This window comes from Octopus sinensis, linkage group LG1 (assembly GCF_006345805.1).
Source record: "Octopus sinensis linkage group LG1, ASM634580v1, whole genome shotgun sequence".
NCBI lineage: Eukaryota > Metazoa > Mollusca > Cephalopoda > Octopoda > Octopodidae > Octopus > Octopus sinensis.
Genome location: NC_042997.1, coordinates 187,537,032 through 187,550,679, shown reverse-complemented (window position 1 = coordinate 187,550,679; position 13,648 = coordinate 187,537,032). Strand labels below are relative to the sequence as shown.

At 35.1% G+C, this 13,648-nt stretch overlaps 1 protein-coding gene across 2 annotated transcripts in view; it reads right to left on the bottom strand.

Annotated features, from left to right (window-relative positions):
- Window positions 1-13,648, bottom strand: part of LOC115211898 (discoidin domain-containing receptor 2) — a 107,953-nt gene that overhangs the window by 41,236 nt on the left and 53,069 nt on the right. For both annotated transcript variants that reach the window (XM_029780646.2, XM_029780654.1), the window contains exon 5: window positions 9,141-9,665. In XM_029780646.2, coding sequence (XP_029636506.1) covers window positions 9,141-9,665 — 525 coding nt within the window. The remainder of the gene's footprint in view (window positions 1-9,140; window positions 9,666-13,648) is intronic.

The following is a 13,648-nucleotide window of genomic DNA, read 5'->3' as shown; positions in this document are numbered from 1 at the left end:
CCCCTGTCTCCCAACTTCTGCAGCCTACCCAATTACATGTTATCTCTCACTCGTGCTCCTCCCTGCCAACTGTATCTTCTTTACTCATACTACCCTACAACTTCCCCATCTCTCTTCTACACTCCTTGGTCATCTCCTACCCCTTATACATTACTCTCTATATCCACTCTTGAACCCTAACCAATCTTTACAGTTGCTGCCTACCTCTAACTCTTGCTTCCCATACACTCTTTGCAAATCCCAGCCCACACTCCTGGTTCTTCTATCCCCACTGACCTCCATTCCCCTCATACCTTGTGGAGTCACCTGGCAATCTCATTCTCTCTTCTAAATGTGAATAGCCACATAGATCCTCGATAAGGACTTGCTCATCACTCCTACTCTCATACTTTTACACCTCATCTCTTGGCATAAAGCTACTCTCATCTCCTGTCTCAGGTTTCATAATCTTGCAAGCTGCACAATGACCTCACTAGTACTAGTAGCACAAAAAAAGCAACCCAGTATATGCTGGAAACTGGCTGGCATTAGGAAGGGCATCCAGCTGTAGAGATCAAGCCAAAGCAAATACTGGAATGAAGTCTTTGGATCTAGTGGATCTTCCCAACCCAAGCCAACATCGAACAGGGATGTTAAATGATGATGATGATAAATAAATACTAAATACAGGGTTGGTCAAAAGTCACTTTGACAGTAAATCAAAATCCCATAAATTCTATCTGTAATTGTGTATTGACTTGAATGGAAAAATGTGTCACTCAAGAAGGACTTCAGTTTGAACAATTTTCATGATGTTTCATATTTAGATGCTTTTATTAAATTCATTTAGTTGTTAAACGTAAATAAATCTTGGAATTAAATGGTTTTGATTTACTGTCAGATGACTTTTGGCCAACCTTGTATGCATATATATATATATATATATACATATAGCCTCGATATCCTACGTTCTACTTGCCTAGAACCTGTCCTCTGAACCACCCCTCCCACTGGTGCTCCCCTATATTTCTGCACCCCCCCACCACCATTATAGGTGTCTACTCTTTGAACCCCCTCTTCAATACGCTATTTCACCATGCATTACCCCTCTCTCGATATCCTACGTTCTACTTGCCTAGAACCTGTCCTCTGAACCACCCCTCCCACTGGTGCTCCCCTATATTTCTGCACCCCCCCACCACCATTATAGGTGTCTACTCTTTGAACCCCCTCTTCAATACGCTATTTCACCATGCATTACCCCTCTCTCGATATCCTACGTTCTACTTGCCTAGAACCTGTCCTCTGAACCACCCCTCCCACTGGTGCTCCCCTATATTTCTGCACCCCCCCCCCATAAAAAGCACCATCCGAACGTGGCCGATGCCAGACCCCTCTGGCACCTGTGCAGGTGGCACGTAAAAAACACCCACTACACTCGCGGAGTGGTTGGCGTTAGGAAGGGCATCCAGCTGTAGAAACACTGCCAGACTAGACTGGAGCCTGGGGCAGTCCCGAGCTCCCCAGACCCCGGTCGAAACCGTCCAACCCGTGCTAGCGCAGAAAACGGACGTTAAACGATGATGATGATGATGACATATATATATACATCTGTGTTTTGTTAGATATCTAAATGTGTTGTGTGTGTGCGCGTGCGAGTGTATGTATGTGCGAGTGCTTGCATGCACGCATATGTACATCACCAGCAGGTGAGTTTGTGCTTTTTATTATCCAGGAATTGCAAGGATTGTTGTTTCTTTCTTGCCCAGTTCTCACTTTCCCCGAATTAATCAAAACTTATATGAAGAGAAATATAACTAGAGTTCTTATCTTGTCTGATGCAAGGTTTGTACCCCAGTCAGCTTTTGATATTCAACTGACTGAATATGGAAAATATGTTTTTCTCTTGCCCAGATGTATTTTGCATAGTAAAAAGTTTACTGGGCACACAGTATGGTATTGAGTACTTCCATTTCTAAATGTGTGTGTGCTGTAAAGGAAGAGGTAGAAATTCCTTATGGTGCACCCAGTGAAAACAATGGCCACATAAGAGGTGCAGTGGAATCACAGTGAAGTTAACAGAGAAAGTAGACTTTGTGGTGTTTAGTGGAAAATGGGAAAATGAGAAAGCAAAATGGGTGACAAACAGAAGTTGTTCCAAGGAGAGGGATAACTGATAGCAGAGAAAAGGATATTTACAGAATCTGAGTGAGTAGTGCTGTATTAAGAAGAGTGATAGAGGATGGGTATTAAGAAGATGAGTTGTGGGGGAAGGTTTGACAGGGACACATTGAACAGCAGTGAAATGTGGGCTGTAATTGCTGAAGACATGTGAACACTAAAAAGAAATGAGGCCAGCATGCTCTGCTGAATGTGCAATGTCAGTGTGCATGTATGACAAACTGCACCTGGGTTCTAATTTCTAAGGTATTTTTTGATATTATTATTATTCAGATCACTGCCTGGAATCAAACTCAGGTTTGAAATTTACCCAAGACACCTGATGAAGGCTGGAAGATATATCAGCCGAAACGTGTTAACAGCGAACAAGACGAGGACAAATATCCGTCAAATATCCGCTTTCAAAGACCCTCCACTATCTTAAGCTGTCTGTCACTCGCTATTTTTACCTCACCTCTGCCTGCTGTCTCTGTCACTGTGCATTCCTTTCTCACCCTCCACACTTCATGGTTTTATTATATTGTTGCTCTCCACTCTCTCCTTTCTTTTATACTGTGAGATATCTCCATTTCCTTGAATTACTCCTCTTACTTTCACTTTCACCTGACCATGCCAGCAACTGTGTTCCCTATTCACTGCTTTCACTTCTGTCCCCATCTCTAACCACCTGTCACTCTCCTTTCACACTCTCATGAACCCATCCACTCTGTCTGATCCTCTGTAACTATTCTATCTTATATTCACTTTCTTGTAGCTTGGGGGTACACCCTGATACCCTCATCACCATGATCTCTCTTCTCTCTTTCCAGCTGAGGTAGCTACCTATCTCTTCTACAACAAGACACATGCTCCTGTCCCTCTGTTACACTTTAATTTCTCAATATCTGGCATAAAGCCTCCTATCTCATTACTAAACCCTCACTCAATTGAGGGCTCTTGTCTTGCAAGTTACATGGTAACCTCACTAGTATCAATACCATGAAAAAAAAAGAAGCATGTAATACACTCTGTAAAGTGTTTGGCATTAGGGCAGCATCCAGCCATAGAAACCATACCATAACAGGTACTGGAGCTTAGTGTGATCCTTTGGCTCATAAGATCCTGTCAAACCATCCAACACATGTCAGCATAAACGAGAGATGTTAGACAAAACAATGATGACAATATGTGTGTGTGTGTGTGTGTGGTGTGTGTGTGTGTGTGTGTGTGTGTATAAATGTCTGTATGTAAGTAGGTTTGGGTGTGCGTGTATACATAAGGTGCAGGCATAGATGTTATGAACTTTAATAAAGGCTTTCTCATGCCAAAATATCAAAATCTTGTTACAAAAAATTTTACTCTTTGGCTTTATTATTTCATTCATATAATGCACCATACGTATTTTCTATCATGTATACACATACATATGAGTAGGAGAAAGTGCACTCAATACAGTTAGATGTCGGTACATGAGGTTTCTTGGGATCACAGAAAATCTTCCCTCACCATGCTCCATCACCATTCAGTAAAATTAATTGCTTCCAGATCTTTTACTGTTCAACACTTGCTTCTATTCTACTGTCACTACCCATCGACTACTATAATGTCACTCATGCAACAACTCACCTATAACTCCACTCCCACTCTCTGATTAAAGTCTCCTTGTTTTCATTTAATTAGCTACTTCTCCTCCCTATGTTTAAATCAGTTGTAGTCTGCCTGGCCCGCTGGCCGCCCACATGATTTCATCAAATGTCAAACAGTTAAAAACGAAATGTTTTTTTGATAATGTGAAACTCAGAGTAAATAACTGTTGAAAACCCAGTTCTTTCCTCATTGCAATCATTAAAGTTAACGGTTATGTATTGGGTACCATTTCCTTTCATTTGTATTAAGGAGGATACGTTAGCCCAGTTATTGTTGTGTATTCTTCACAAAAAGGGAACTTTTTACTGACAAGGTTCCAATACCTGGTCCCACATTAAGTAGAAAACATTCCCTATCATGTCTAAGAAAGCATATCTAAAATGCATAATAGGAATAAGAATAACAAAAAAAAACCCTAAAAGACCTAATAAATAAAACATGCTGGAAATGATACTTCTTTCATAACTCTGCAGATGCCTCTAACTAATAAAATATTGTCTTAAGACTAGAAATCTATTGTCCCGGAAGAAATTTTAGGTGGGTTTTGAAAATGAACTATTTGAAATTATTACATACACACATCATTCAAGAACATTAAAAAAAAAAAAATAATAATAATAATAATACAAAAACATTCTAATGCTTAAAGAAAAAAATTATTCATAGTCATATTAAAAATCTCTTTATGAGATGGAAAATGCTCCAGGCTTCTTTCTAACAACATTACAATCAAATACAGAAAATCAATACTAACATTGATAAAAATAACTCAGATACTACAACTTAGCACTCAGGGAAGCCCCATATGGACCACAATCATAATTTTTGGAGCAAAGAGTGAACTAGCTATTGCAAGCAAGCACATCTTAGATGCAATTATCATTAAAATTTGTCAAGTCATAAATTTACCTTTATATTATTAATTGGTTTATCCAAATAAATAGTAAACATAATTGAAAATTTATCCAATTGGATGAAACTGAGTTCTACCCTATATCTTAAAAGCTTTATCTACTCAATTCTTTAAAGTTCAGCAAGAAACTGATCCCCATTAGTAATCTTGAAATTGATATCATGCATATCTAAAACTCTTTTACTATTCTTTAAAGATAGAATTTGAGTGAAACAATAGCAATGAGCTACCTGGTGTCATTACAGGACTGTATGATGTGGCTGAGACCAGTAGACAAGTGGGAATACATGTTAGATTCCTTGAAGAGGAAATTCAGTGGCATAGACTTTCACAAGATTACAGCTTCTTAATTTCAAGCCATATGAATAATAATCAGTTGGATAAACTAAGAAAAGACCATTCAAAGAATTAAGTTGAAGAATTACTACACTATAAATTGTAGTTAATTTTTAAACATTACATTAGGCTCAAGTACAGAAAAATATTGCCTAACAGGAAGGCCAATGAGAAATGTGTGTGTATCAAATACTCTAGTTATCTATCAATAGTATTGAAGAATTTTGTTAGCAACATTAGCCATGGAGTTCTGCTATTTTATCAGATGAAGAAATGTTCAACTCGGTAACCCATATTATAGCAATGCATTGAAAGAGAGTGACTTTTCTTTTTATTTTGAGAAATATTGACCACCTAATAATATTTTTCAAAAATAACAAAAACATTGCAACTGTAATATTATCTAGTTTAACAGCCACCATTATCCTAGGTGTCACTATTAACACTGCTAGAAACTTCTTGAATCTAGTACCCAGACACTTCCCTATTGGTTATAAATACTGTAAGATTTTCAACAAAAACTTTAAAAGTTAGCTACAGATGCACTAGTTACACCAAAAATTTAATTAATAGTGTCAACAAAATAAATTACCACAACAGTATACCTTCAGCTTTCCAGCTACATAGTAATCACCACATTAACTTTGTCCTTGAAATAATAAATGTTCTAGCAAAGAGCTGATGCACCGTGCTAGCACAACACATGCATTTTTTCAGGAGTCCAGAAAGAAGAAATACAACTTCCCTCTCACAATATATTGGTAACTAAAAATGAGAGTATGACTACAAGTAGAATTCTATGGTCAGGAGTAAAATTCAACAAACCATATTTGGAGAGATTGTGTATATACCACTGATAGCTCTTTATCAAGTTGTCAAATTCAAGAAATGAACCAGTTTCAAAATACTGTTAACTAAATAAGTTTATCTTAACCCTTTCATTATGAAACCCACCTAAGAATTTTTTTTAGCTTATGTTACCAACTCACCTAAAACCACCCTAGATAACGTATTTGTATTTAAATGAGAATTTCATTGCAAATCATAGTACATTCATGCAAACACATGATTTTACTATTTAAACTAATTGAATAATAGTGTCCAACATTATTTGGCATGTGAATTTTTGAAGATTTTTATTTCACATTATAATAAATCAATTTTCTGAAATTTTTTATTTCAGAAAATGGATATGAGTTTTATGTTCTTAAGCAACAACTCTGAATTTTGGATATTTTGATTTCCAAAAGTGAAACATGTGATTATGACAAGAGCTCCATTAGAGATAAAGAAAGCAAATTTGTATCTGAATGGAGTGAAAATTTAATAACTGTTTTTCATTATTGTTTGGAATAAATTGGACCTAGTAACAGTCTTTCCAAGGAGACGAAACTATTAGGCATTTTTCCCTTTCTTTGAAACAATAACCGTAGAAGCAAAATCATTACACAGAACATAAACAAAGAGGTAAAAAGACAGTTTGTGGTCACCCACATACCTGGAAGAAATCCCAGATTTTTTTACTATTAATATCATGTGTATTAAGGAATCTGTTCAGGATTAAAAACTACTAGAGTAATTATGAACCTTTCAGAGATCAGAATGTTTCAATACCATGACAAGAACATGATTTTTAAAATTATCACAGTATTTGCATATAAGAGACACAAACAGTATGTGGAGAAACGAATTTTGATCCCTTATTCAAAATAAATCCCCTCATTGATAGTGCTCAGAACACATACAAAATGTTTGATAAGCCTGATAGACACTTATCCCTTTATGAAAGTATGGTGGGTTATAAAGGTAAGGTACATTTCTGACAGCATGTGCCAAGGAAAACTACAAAATTGGAGAACAGTGCTTGGATTACCTATATGACAAAAAGGAAAGATCCCAGTGGACAATCAATTGAAATTACTTTCTAATATGCCTTCTGCAAGGTTGCATTGTATAGAATGGGGCACTTTACAAGTTTCCATGATTTGCATATATATAATTTTATTTTGTAAAAATTTTTTTTCAGATTTACTTTGTTTTTATTTTGCATTTACCTGTAAAGTGAGAAACAAATTTTGATTCATTTGTATTGTGAATCATTATTGCACATATTTTTGTGTATTTATGCATATATATGAGTTTATTTCATTTACTTGATGGTGTATAGGTTTCATTTTCAAGTTTTCTTCAAGGATAAATTCCATTATTTTCGTCTATTTTACCATTATGATACACCTGTCTTAGTGGTTAGGGTATTCATCTTGTGATTATAAAGCTGTGAGTTTGATTCTTGGCAATATGTTGTGTCTGATTTTCTCATTGCTCCACTAGACTCAGCTGGCAAAAATGAGTTCTGTCTGCAATTCAAAGAGCCAGCTTCATCAATCAGTGTCATGCTGAATCTCTCTGAGAACCACGTTAAGGGTACATGTGTGTGTGGAGTGCTCAGCCTCTTGCAGGTTAATTTCACAAACAAGTTGTTCTGTTGATGAAGCACCCAGCCTTGTAAAAGACAGAGAACCAAACCAATCCAGCAATGTGCACAAGTCTTCTATATTAAAATTTTGTTGTTATACCCAATTGAATATTAGCTAATAACTCATTTTATATGGTAACAGTCCAACAAAACATAAATAATTTAAAGTTTTATTGAATTTACTTGTAGAAATTAGATTCACTTTGAGACAACAATTACAAAATCACAATATGTTGGTAAGCAAAAAATGAGTCATTTTATGAAACTAGTCTAATTACCCAATTATTTTACAATCTAATTGAAACACATAATAGGTGTATTTTAGTTAAAAATATAACAACAAAAGAATGAAGAAACTTGTCCTATCAACAAGCTGAATATACTGTACAATAGAAAGTGTACAAGTAGAATTTCTTTAATATTTTTGGAACTCCTTAAAAATATACAATTCATTTAGGATCTCATGAATTTGACATCAAAAGCTCACTAGAAAAATTGTTATGTGATATTTTCACATAAGAATCCATGATTTTAGTGAACTATCACTGTTTCATCAGTATTTTTGTTGTAATTTCAACAAAATCACTTCTGCCCACTATATATTACATACAGTTCCACACCACTTTCAGGTGATATGGGACTGAGTTAAGTCTAATTCTATTTGCGTTTACATGGGTTTTACCATAAATTCCTTATTTTCATCCTTATTACCCTTCATCACATTTATTCAATTTATTATCTTTAATATTTCTTCCCACTGTTTTTTTTCTATTTCTTTACTCTTTTTTCTGTGTGTACTTGACATGCATAAAGTGGCTCAAACAAGTATTTTTTTTAGTTTTCCACATCACACGATTTATGTTACGTACAAAACAAAACACACTTCCAGTTTGTAATCAAGATTCAGACATCAAATTGACTCAAAAGGGACTTTTTTTTTAATACATATCTCACATGACTTTGTTTTGACATTATTTTTGGTTGATTGGAAGTAGACACACACACACACACACACACGTATGCATGTGTAGCTGGAAATTGTCAGAGTGGATTTTCATGGTACTTGGTAGGATCTCCACCAACATTTTCATTAATCATACATACACACAAACATATATTTACCTATCTATATATAGGTAAATATATGAGTATATATGTCTGTTTGTGTGTATGTATGATCAATGTATATGTATAAACACACATACATATATGGATACACACACATGTATTTATATATAAACATATGCGCAAATATGTACACAATTATATATATACATATATATATATATATATATATATTACACATACATCATATTGAAGCCAACTCCATAATGAGTGTAGATCATAGCTTGCTAATGTGTTACAAATTAAAAATGATGTTGAAGCCTGATTGAGGATTTACTGATTTTACAACTCTTCAAACATTTCCTTTCATATAAATGCAATGCAGTATCATAACAATTCACAACATATTGACATATGCATCTATTCAGATGACTAGCTAAAACAAGGATGTTTGTTACATGGTTGAAAATACTATTTTGCAACATACAATATAGAAAACAAAAAGATGCCTTTATCTTTGAGTAAGAAAAAAAAAAAAAAAAAGAAACCAAAAAGTTCACTTACTTGATTCAAAACGAACTTCGCTTATCATAATCCAACGTGCTTCAAAAAACAACTGCATTTTAATATATCTACCAATGTTGTGTTTTAGACCAATACTTATATCTCTGGCATACTCGACAATAGTGTCCTTCACGTAAGAAAATTTTATCTCATCTCTGTAATATTTGCCTCCATTACTAAAAGAAAACAGAGCAGTCCGGAAAACTCGTACATATTTTTTATAAGCATTATTGCAGTAGAGAAACACCTCAGAAAAGTTTCTTACTCCATCAAATTTAAAGATGATTTCAATTGGTTTAAACATATCCGAATTGTTTCTCCAGCCCACCCAGTCATAACCTTTCACACCAAGACCCTTACTGTCAGTCATGCGGAAGTTACTGTTGCCTTGTAAACCATCAGTAAGTTGACCAACACCTCCAGAAAGGTAACCGTCTTTTCTCATTCCATCATATGTGTAATCATAGAGTTCTAGCTCAGTGCCTCGTTGGTGACCTTGAGGCATGCTGTAAGATAATAATGCATCTGCAAAGTAGAAAGACAAAAAAAAAAAATTACCTTGTGTGTTGTTTTGTTTAGAACAAGAGGAATAATCATTTATAAGAATTTATCAAAATTATGAGAAAAAATAACAAAGAAACTGACATGTTAGAATTAAGAGCAGCCAACTGGCTTCCTTGCCAGAGCAGCCAACTGGCTTCCATACCAGTGGCACGTAAAAGGGCACCATTCGAGCATGATCGTTACCAACGTCGCTTCACTGGCACCTGTGCTGGTGGCATGTGTAAAAAAATTTGAGCGAGGTCATTGCCAGTACTGCCTGACTGGCCCCCGTGCCAGTGACACATAAAAAGCACCCACTACACTCTTGGCGTTAGGAAGGGCATCCAGCTGTAGAAACTCTGCCAGATCAAGATTGGAGCCTGGTGCAGCCATCTGGTTCGCCAGCCCTCAGTCAAAATCGTCCAACCCATGCTAGCATGGAAAGTGGACGTTAAACGATGATGATGATGATCATCATCATTATGATTATGATAGATAAAAATACTGCATTCAGAAAAAAACTTGCAGAAAGAACAATGGACACATACAGGGTGATGTGCTGGGCTCAATTCACACAACCTGAGATGTAAACATCTTTTTTTTTTAAAGTTGTTTACAAGGTTAACTTTTTAAATGGACACTGAACAGACACCTGTGTAGAAAAGTTACGATAATAATCTTCCTAAAGAGAGAAAGGACTTCCCACAAATCTTAGCAAACCAGCTGGCTCTTTAATGTTTTTGAAGTTAAAGTTAATAACTATATTTCATCTTCAAAACTGTTGAAGTTCTGAAGATTGTTAAAAGTTTATATGCTGGGATAACAGAAAGGGAAAACAATAGTATTTACACAAATATATGAATGTGTGTGTGTGTGTGTTTGCATATCCCCATTACTTTAATGCCCATTTTTCCATTCTTGCAAGGGGTTGGACAGTGTTTATTGAGGCAGATTTTCTATGGTTCAGTGCCCTCACCTGTTTTCAAGCAAGGCAATATTTCCTCATGACCAGACATGTTTTTGTAGAATTTTGGAAATGAATTACATCTCTTGTATGTCAATAACACTCATTTATAACTATCATGTGATATATCTAGGCAAGGGGATACAAACACACACATGCACATATATATCTATATATATCCATGATTGACTTATTTTAGTTTCTGTCAACCAAATTCACTCACTAAGTTTTGGTTGACCCGAGACTGTAGTAGAAGACATTTGCTCAAGTTGTAATGCAATGGGATTGAACCCAAAACCATGTAGTTGGGAATCAAACTTCTTAACCACACAGCCATGTCTGCACTTACATGTGTGTGTGTATGTGTAATTGTGTGTTTTTATTTCTTATTTCTTTATTGCCCACAAGGGGCTAAACAAGGAAAAAGGGATTAAGCCAATTAGATCAACCCCAGTGCGTAACTGGTACTTAATTTATTGACCCCAAAAGGATGAAAGGCAAAGTTGACCTCGGTCGAATTTGAACTCAGAACGTAATGGCAGACGAAATACCGCTAAGCATTTCACCTGACATGCTAATGTTTCTGCCAGCTTGCTGCCTTGTGTGTTTTTATTTCTGTTCTTATCTCACCTTTCGCCATTCTCCCCGTTCTGAAATATGTTCAACTTTATTTACAATTATGTGTGGTTGTTTGATGTATTGTACCTTTCCTGTCCAATTTCTCTTTGCACTACCTCCCAGTACCTTAACCTGTCAACTACCATGTTTTGTGATTTACCTTCTTGTCCAGCTTTTTAATCCTTCTTCACTTCATCTCTTTGGTTTCTCACTATCTCACATCACCCTTCTTACCTATCATCTCCCCACCAAATTAATCCTTCAACCTTAGTCTGAGCACCAATTTCCTGATCTTTAGATAAGAGCCAATAACAAAATGTTATATTCTGCAATCCACATAGCAAATAAACTTTACAGTAGAAACAAACTTTATATTTACTAATTCTTTTCATGCAGGCCATCACCTTGGATCCAAAATTTCATTCTATTCTAATGTTATGAAATTTATTTTACTGACAAATTTGAAATTTTTTATACAGAACCTGTAGTTAAAATTTTCGTTGTCCATCAAAATAATTATTATCATTTTGGCAGCTAAATGAACTGATTGTTTAAATTTTTGCAGCTAACTACTGTATGCATGCACACATACAGATATACACTCTAACCTGGATCTTACTGATTTATTATTTAAAGTCTTTGTTATACATGCATTTGTCATCTTTAGGCAAGTAACACAATAACTTGACTTTATGCAGATGACATCTCTGAATTATTTAATTAAACAAATCTATTTTTCTATGCCAAACTATATAAAATCTTATATATTTTACTTAGTGGTTGCTTTATTGCTCTTTCAGCAATTATAACGAAGTGTGTGCTTTTCTGAAGAGTACAAGATAAAACTGAAACATTGATTACTGTTGTTTTTCGCTGATTACCTAATTATTTTTAGTTAGTTATATAAAGCTCCAGTATGTTAACACTAAATCATTATACCAACTAAACTGGTAAACTACAGGAAATCTGAAAACCTCTTTTTTTAAGAATTAGCAGTACATTGTCAAAGAAAGAATTAACAAATAATAGCTAGTCAGTAATTTATTTTTAAATACTTATATTATTGGAGACAGAGTACACATACTTTATAAGAACACCTATAACAAATGATAAATTAATCAATGATTTTAGTATTAAACCTATTTTTAATTTAAACAACATATTTGGGATCTTTTCGGTTTGAACGGCAGTTTTTTCTAGCAGTGTCATATAAATTGTCACCCATAATTATGACCCCAGTATCGATCTATTGCATTTCAATCTCTTTTAGGGTTAGGGGAAGGGTATTTTTTTTCTTCACAAATGTAAATAAACCTAATCTGTTTCTTAAACGAGGGATATATCCATACGGCACAGAATGTTTTTTTTTTACCTCAATGGACGTCATTGATTGGTTGAAATTGCAGAAATTGAAGAAAGAAAACAACAAATATCTTACAAACTATAGAATTTTCTCAATAAAGCCAAGAGAAAAAGATGTTTTATAAACACATTTTACCAGTATATGAAGTTTAAAATTTTTTAGTTACCTAGAAATTATGTTAAAAACTGCTGTTCAAACTGAAAAGATCCCATATTTGCATTTATTTCTTAAGACAGGGGTAAAATATAAACGGAATATTGCAGATAGAGAATCAAATAGTTAGGGTAAACTAAATCAGTGGTAAAACAATAATGGGTGTCTCAATGGCTGAGCTTAACATTTTTGTTGTTTAGTGTTCTCTCTTAAATATGTCAGAGTTCAAAACTGAACAACTAAGAACAGCTTCTTAGGCTTGTTTAAGTGTCCTTCAAAGTTTTATATATGTCAGCAGTTATAACAGATTGTGACTACATTGTATTAAAAAGGTAATATGGGGGTGATGAGAGAAAGAGGAGGAGGTGAGAAAAAAGTTTAGATAAGTTTGTGGATAAAGTGTGAGAAAATATAATGAATGTATAAACCTATAGCACTAAAAAATAGAGGTTTCCTTGGGGATCTCACACTGTTGAAATCTAATCCCTGATAGACATCAATTGTCAACGTTCCTGTTACTTGACACCATCTTTGTCTTGGTACCACTGAATACAATAGGCAGCAGGTGGGCAGTGGCACAACTCCTACAGAGACAATCTCAGCCAACTAAGTTTTATTGCCCATCACTAGCCCACCTACTCTCAAAAGAGTAAATTCAACACCCACAAATCCTAACTTTGTAGCTTTCAACCAGCTGTTGTGTTTAAGTCAACAACTCTACTTACTTATTCTATGTTATCTTGGGACCTTATTTGACCCGTTTGGATTACTCTTTTGAAATTATTAGCACAAGTAAAGAAAGTGATCTGGAGAAGTCTGGCAGGCCAAAGGACCATAAATAAAGGCGGAAAGAGAAAATAAAACTAA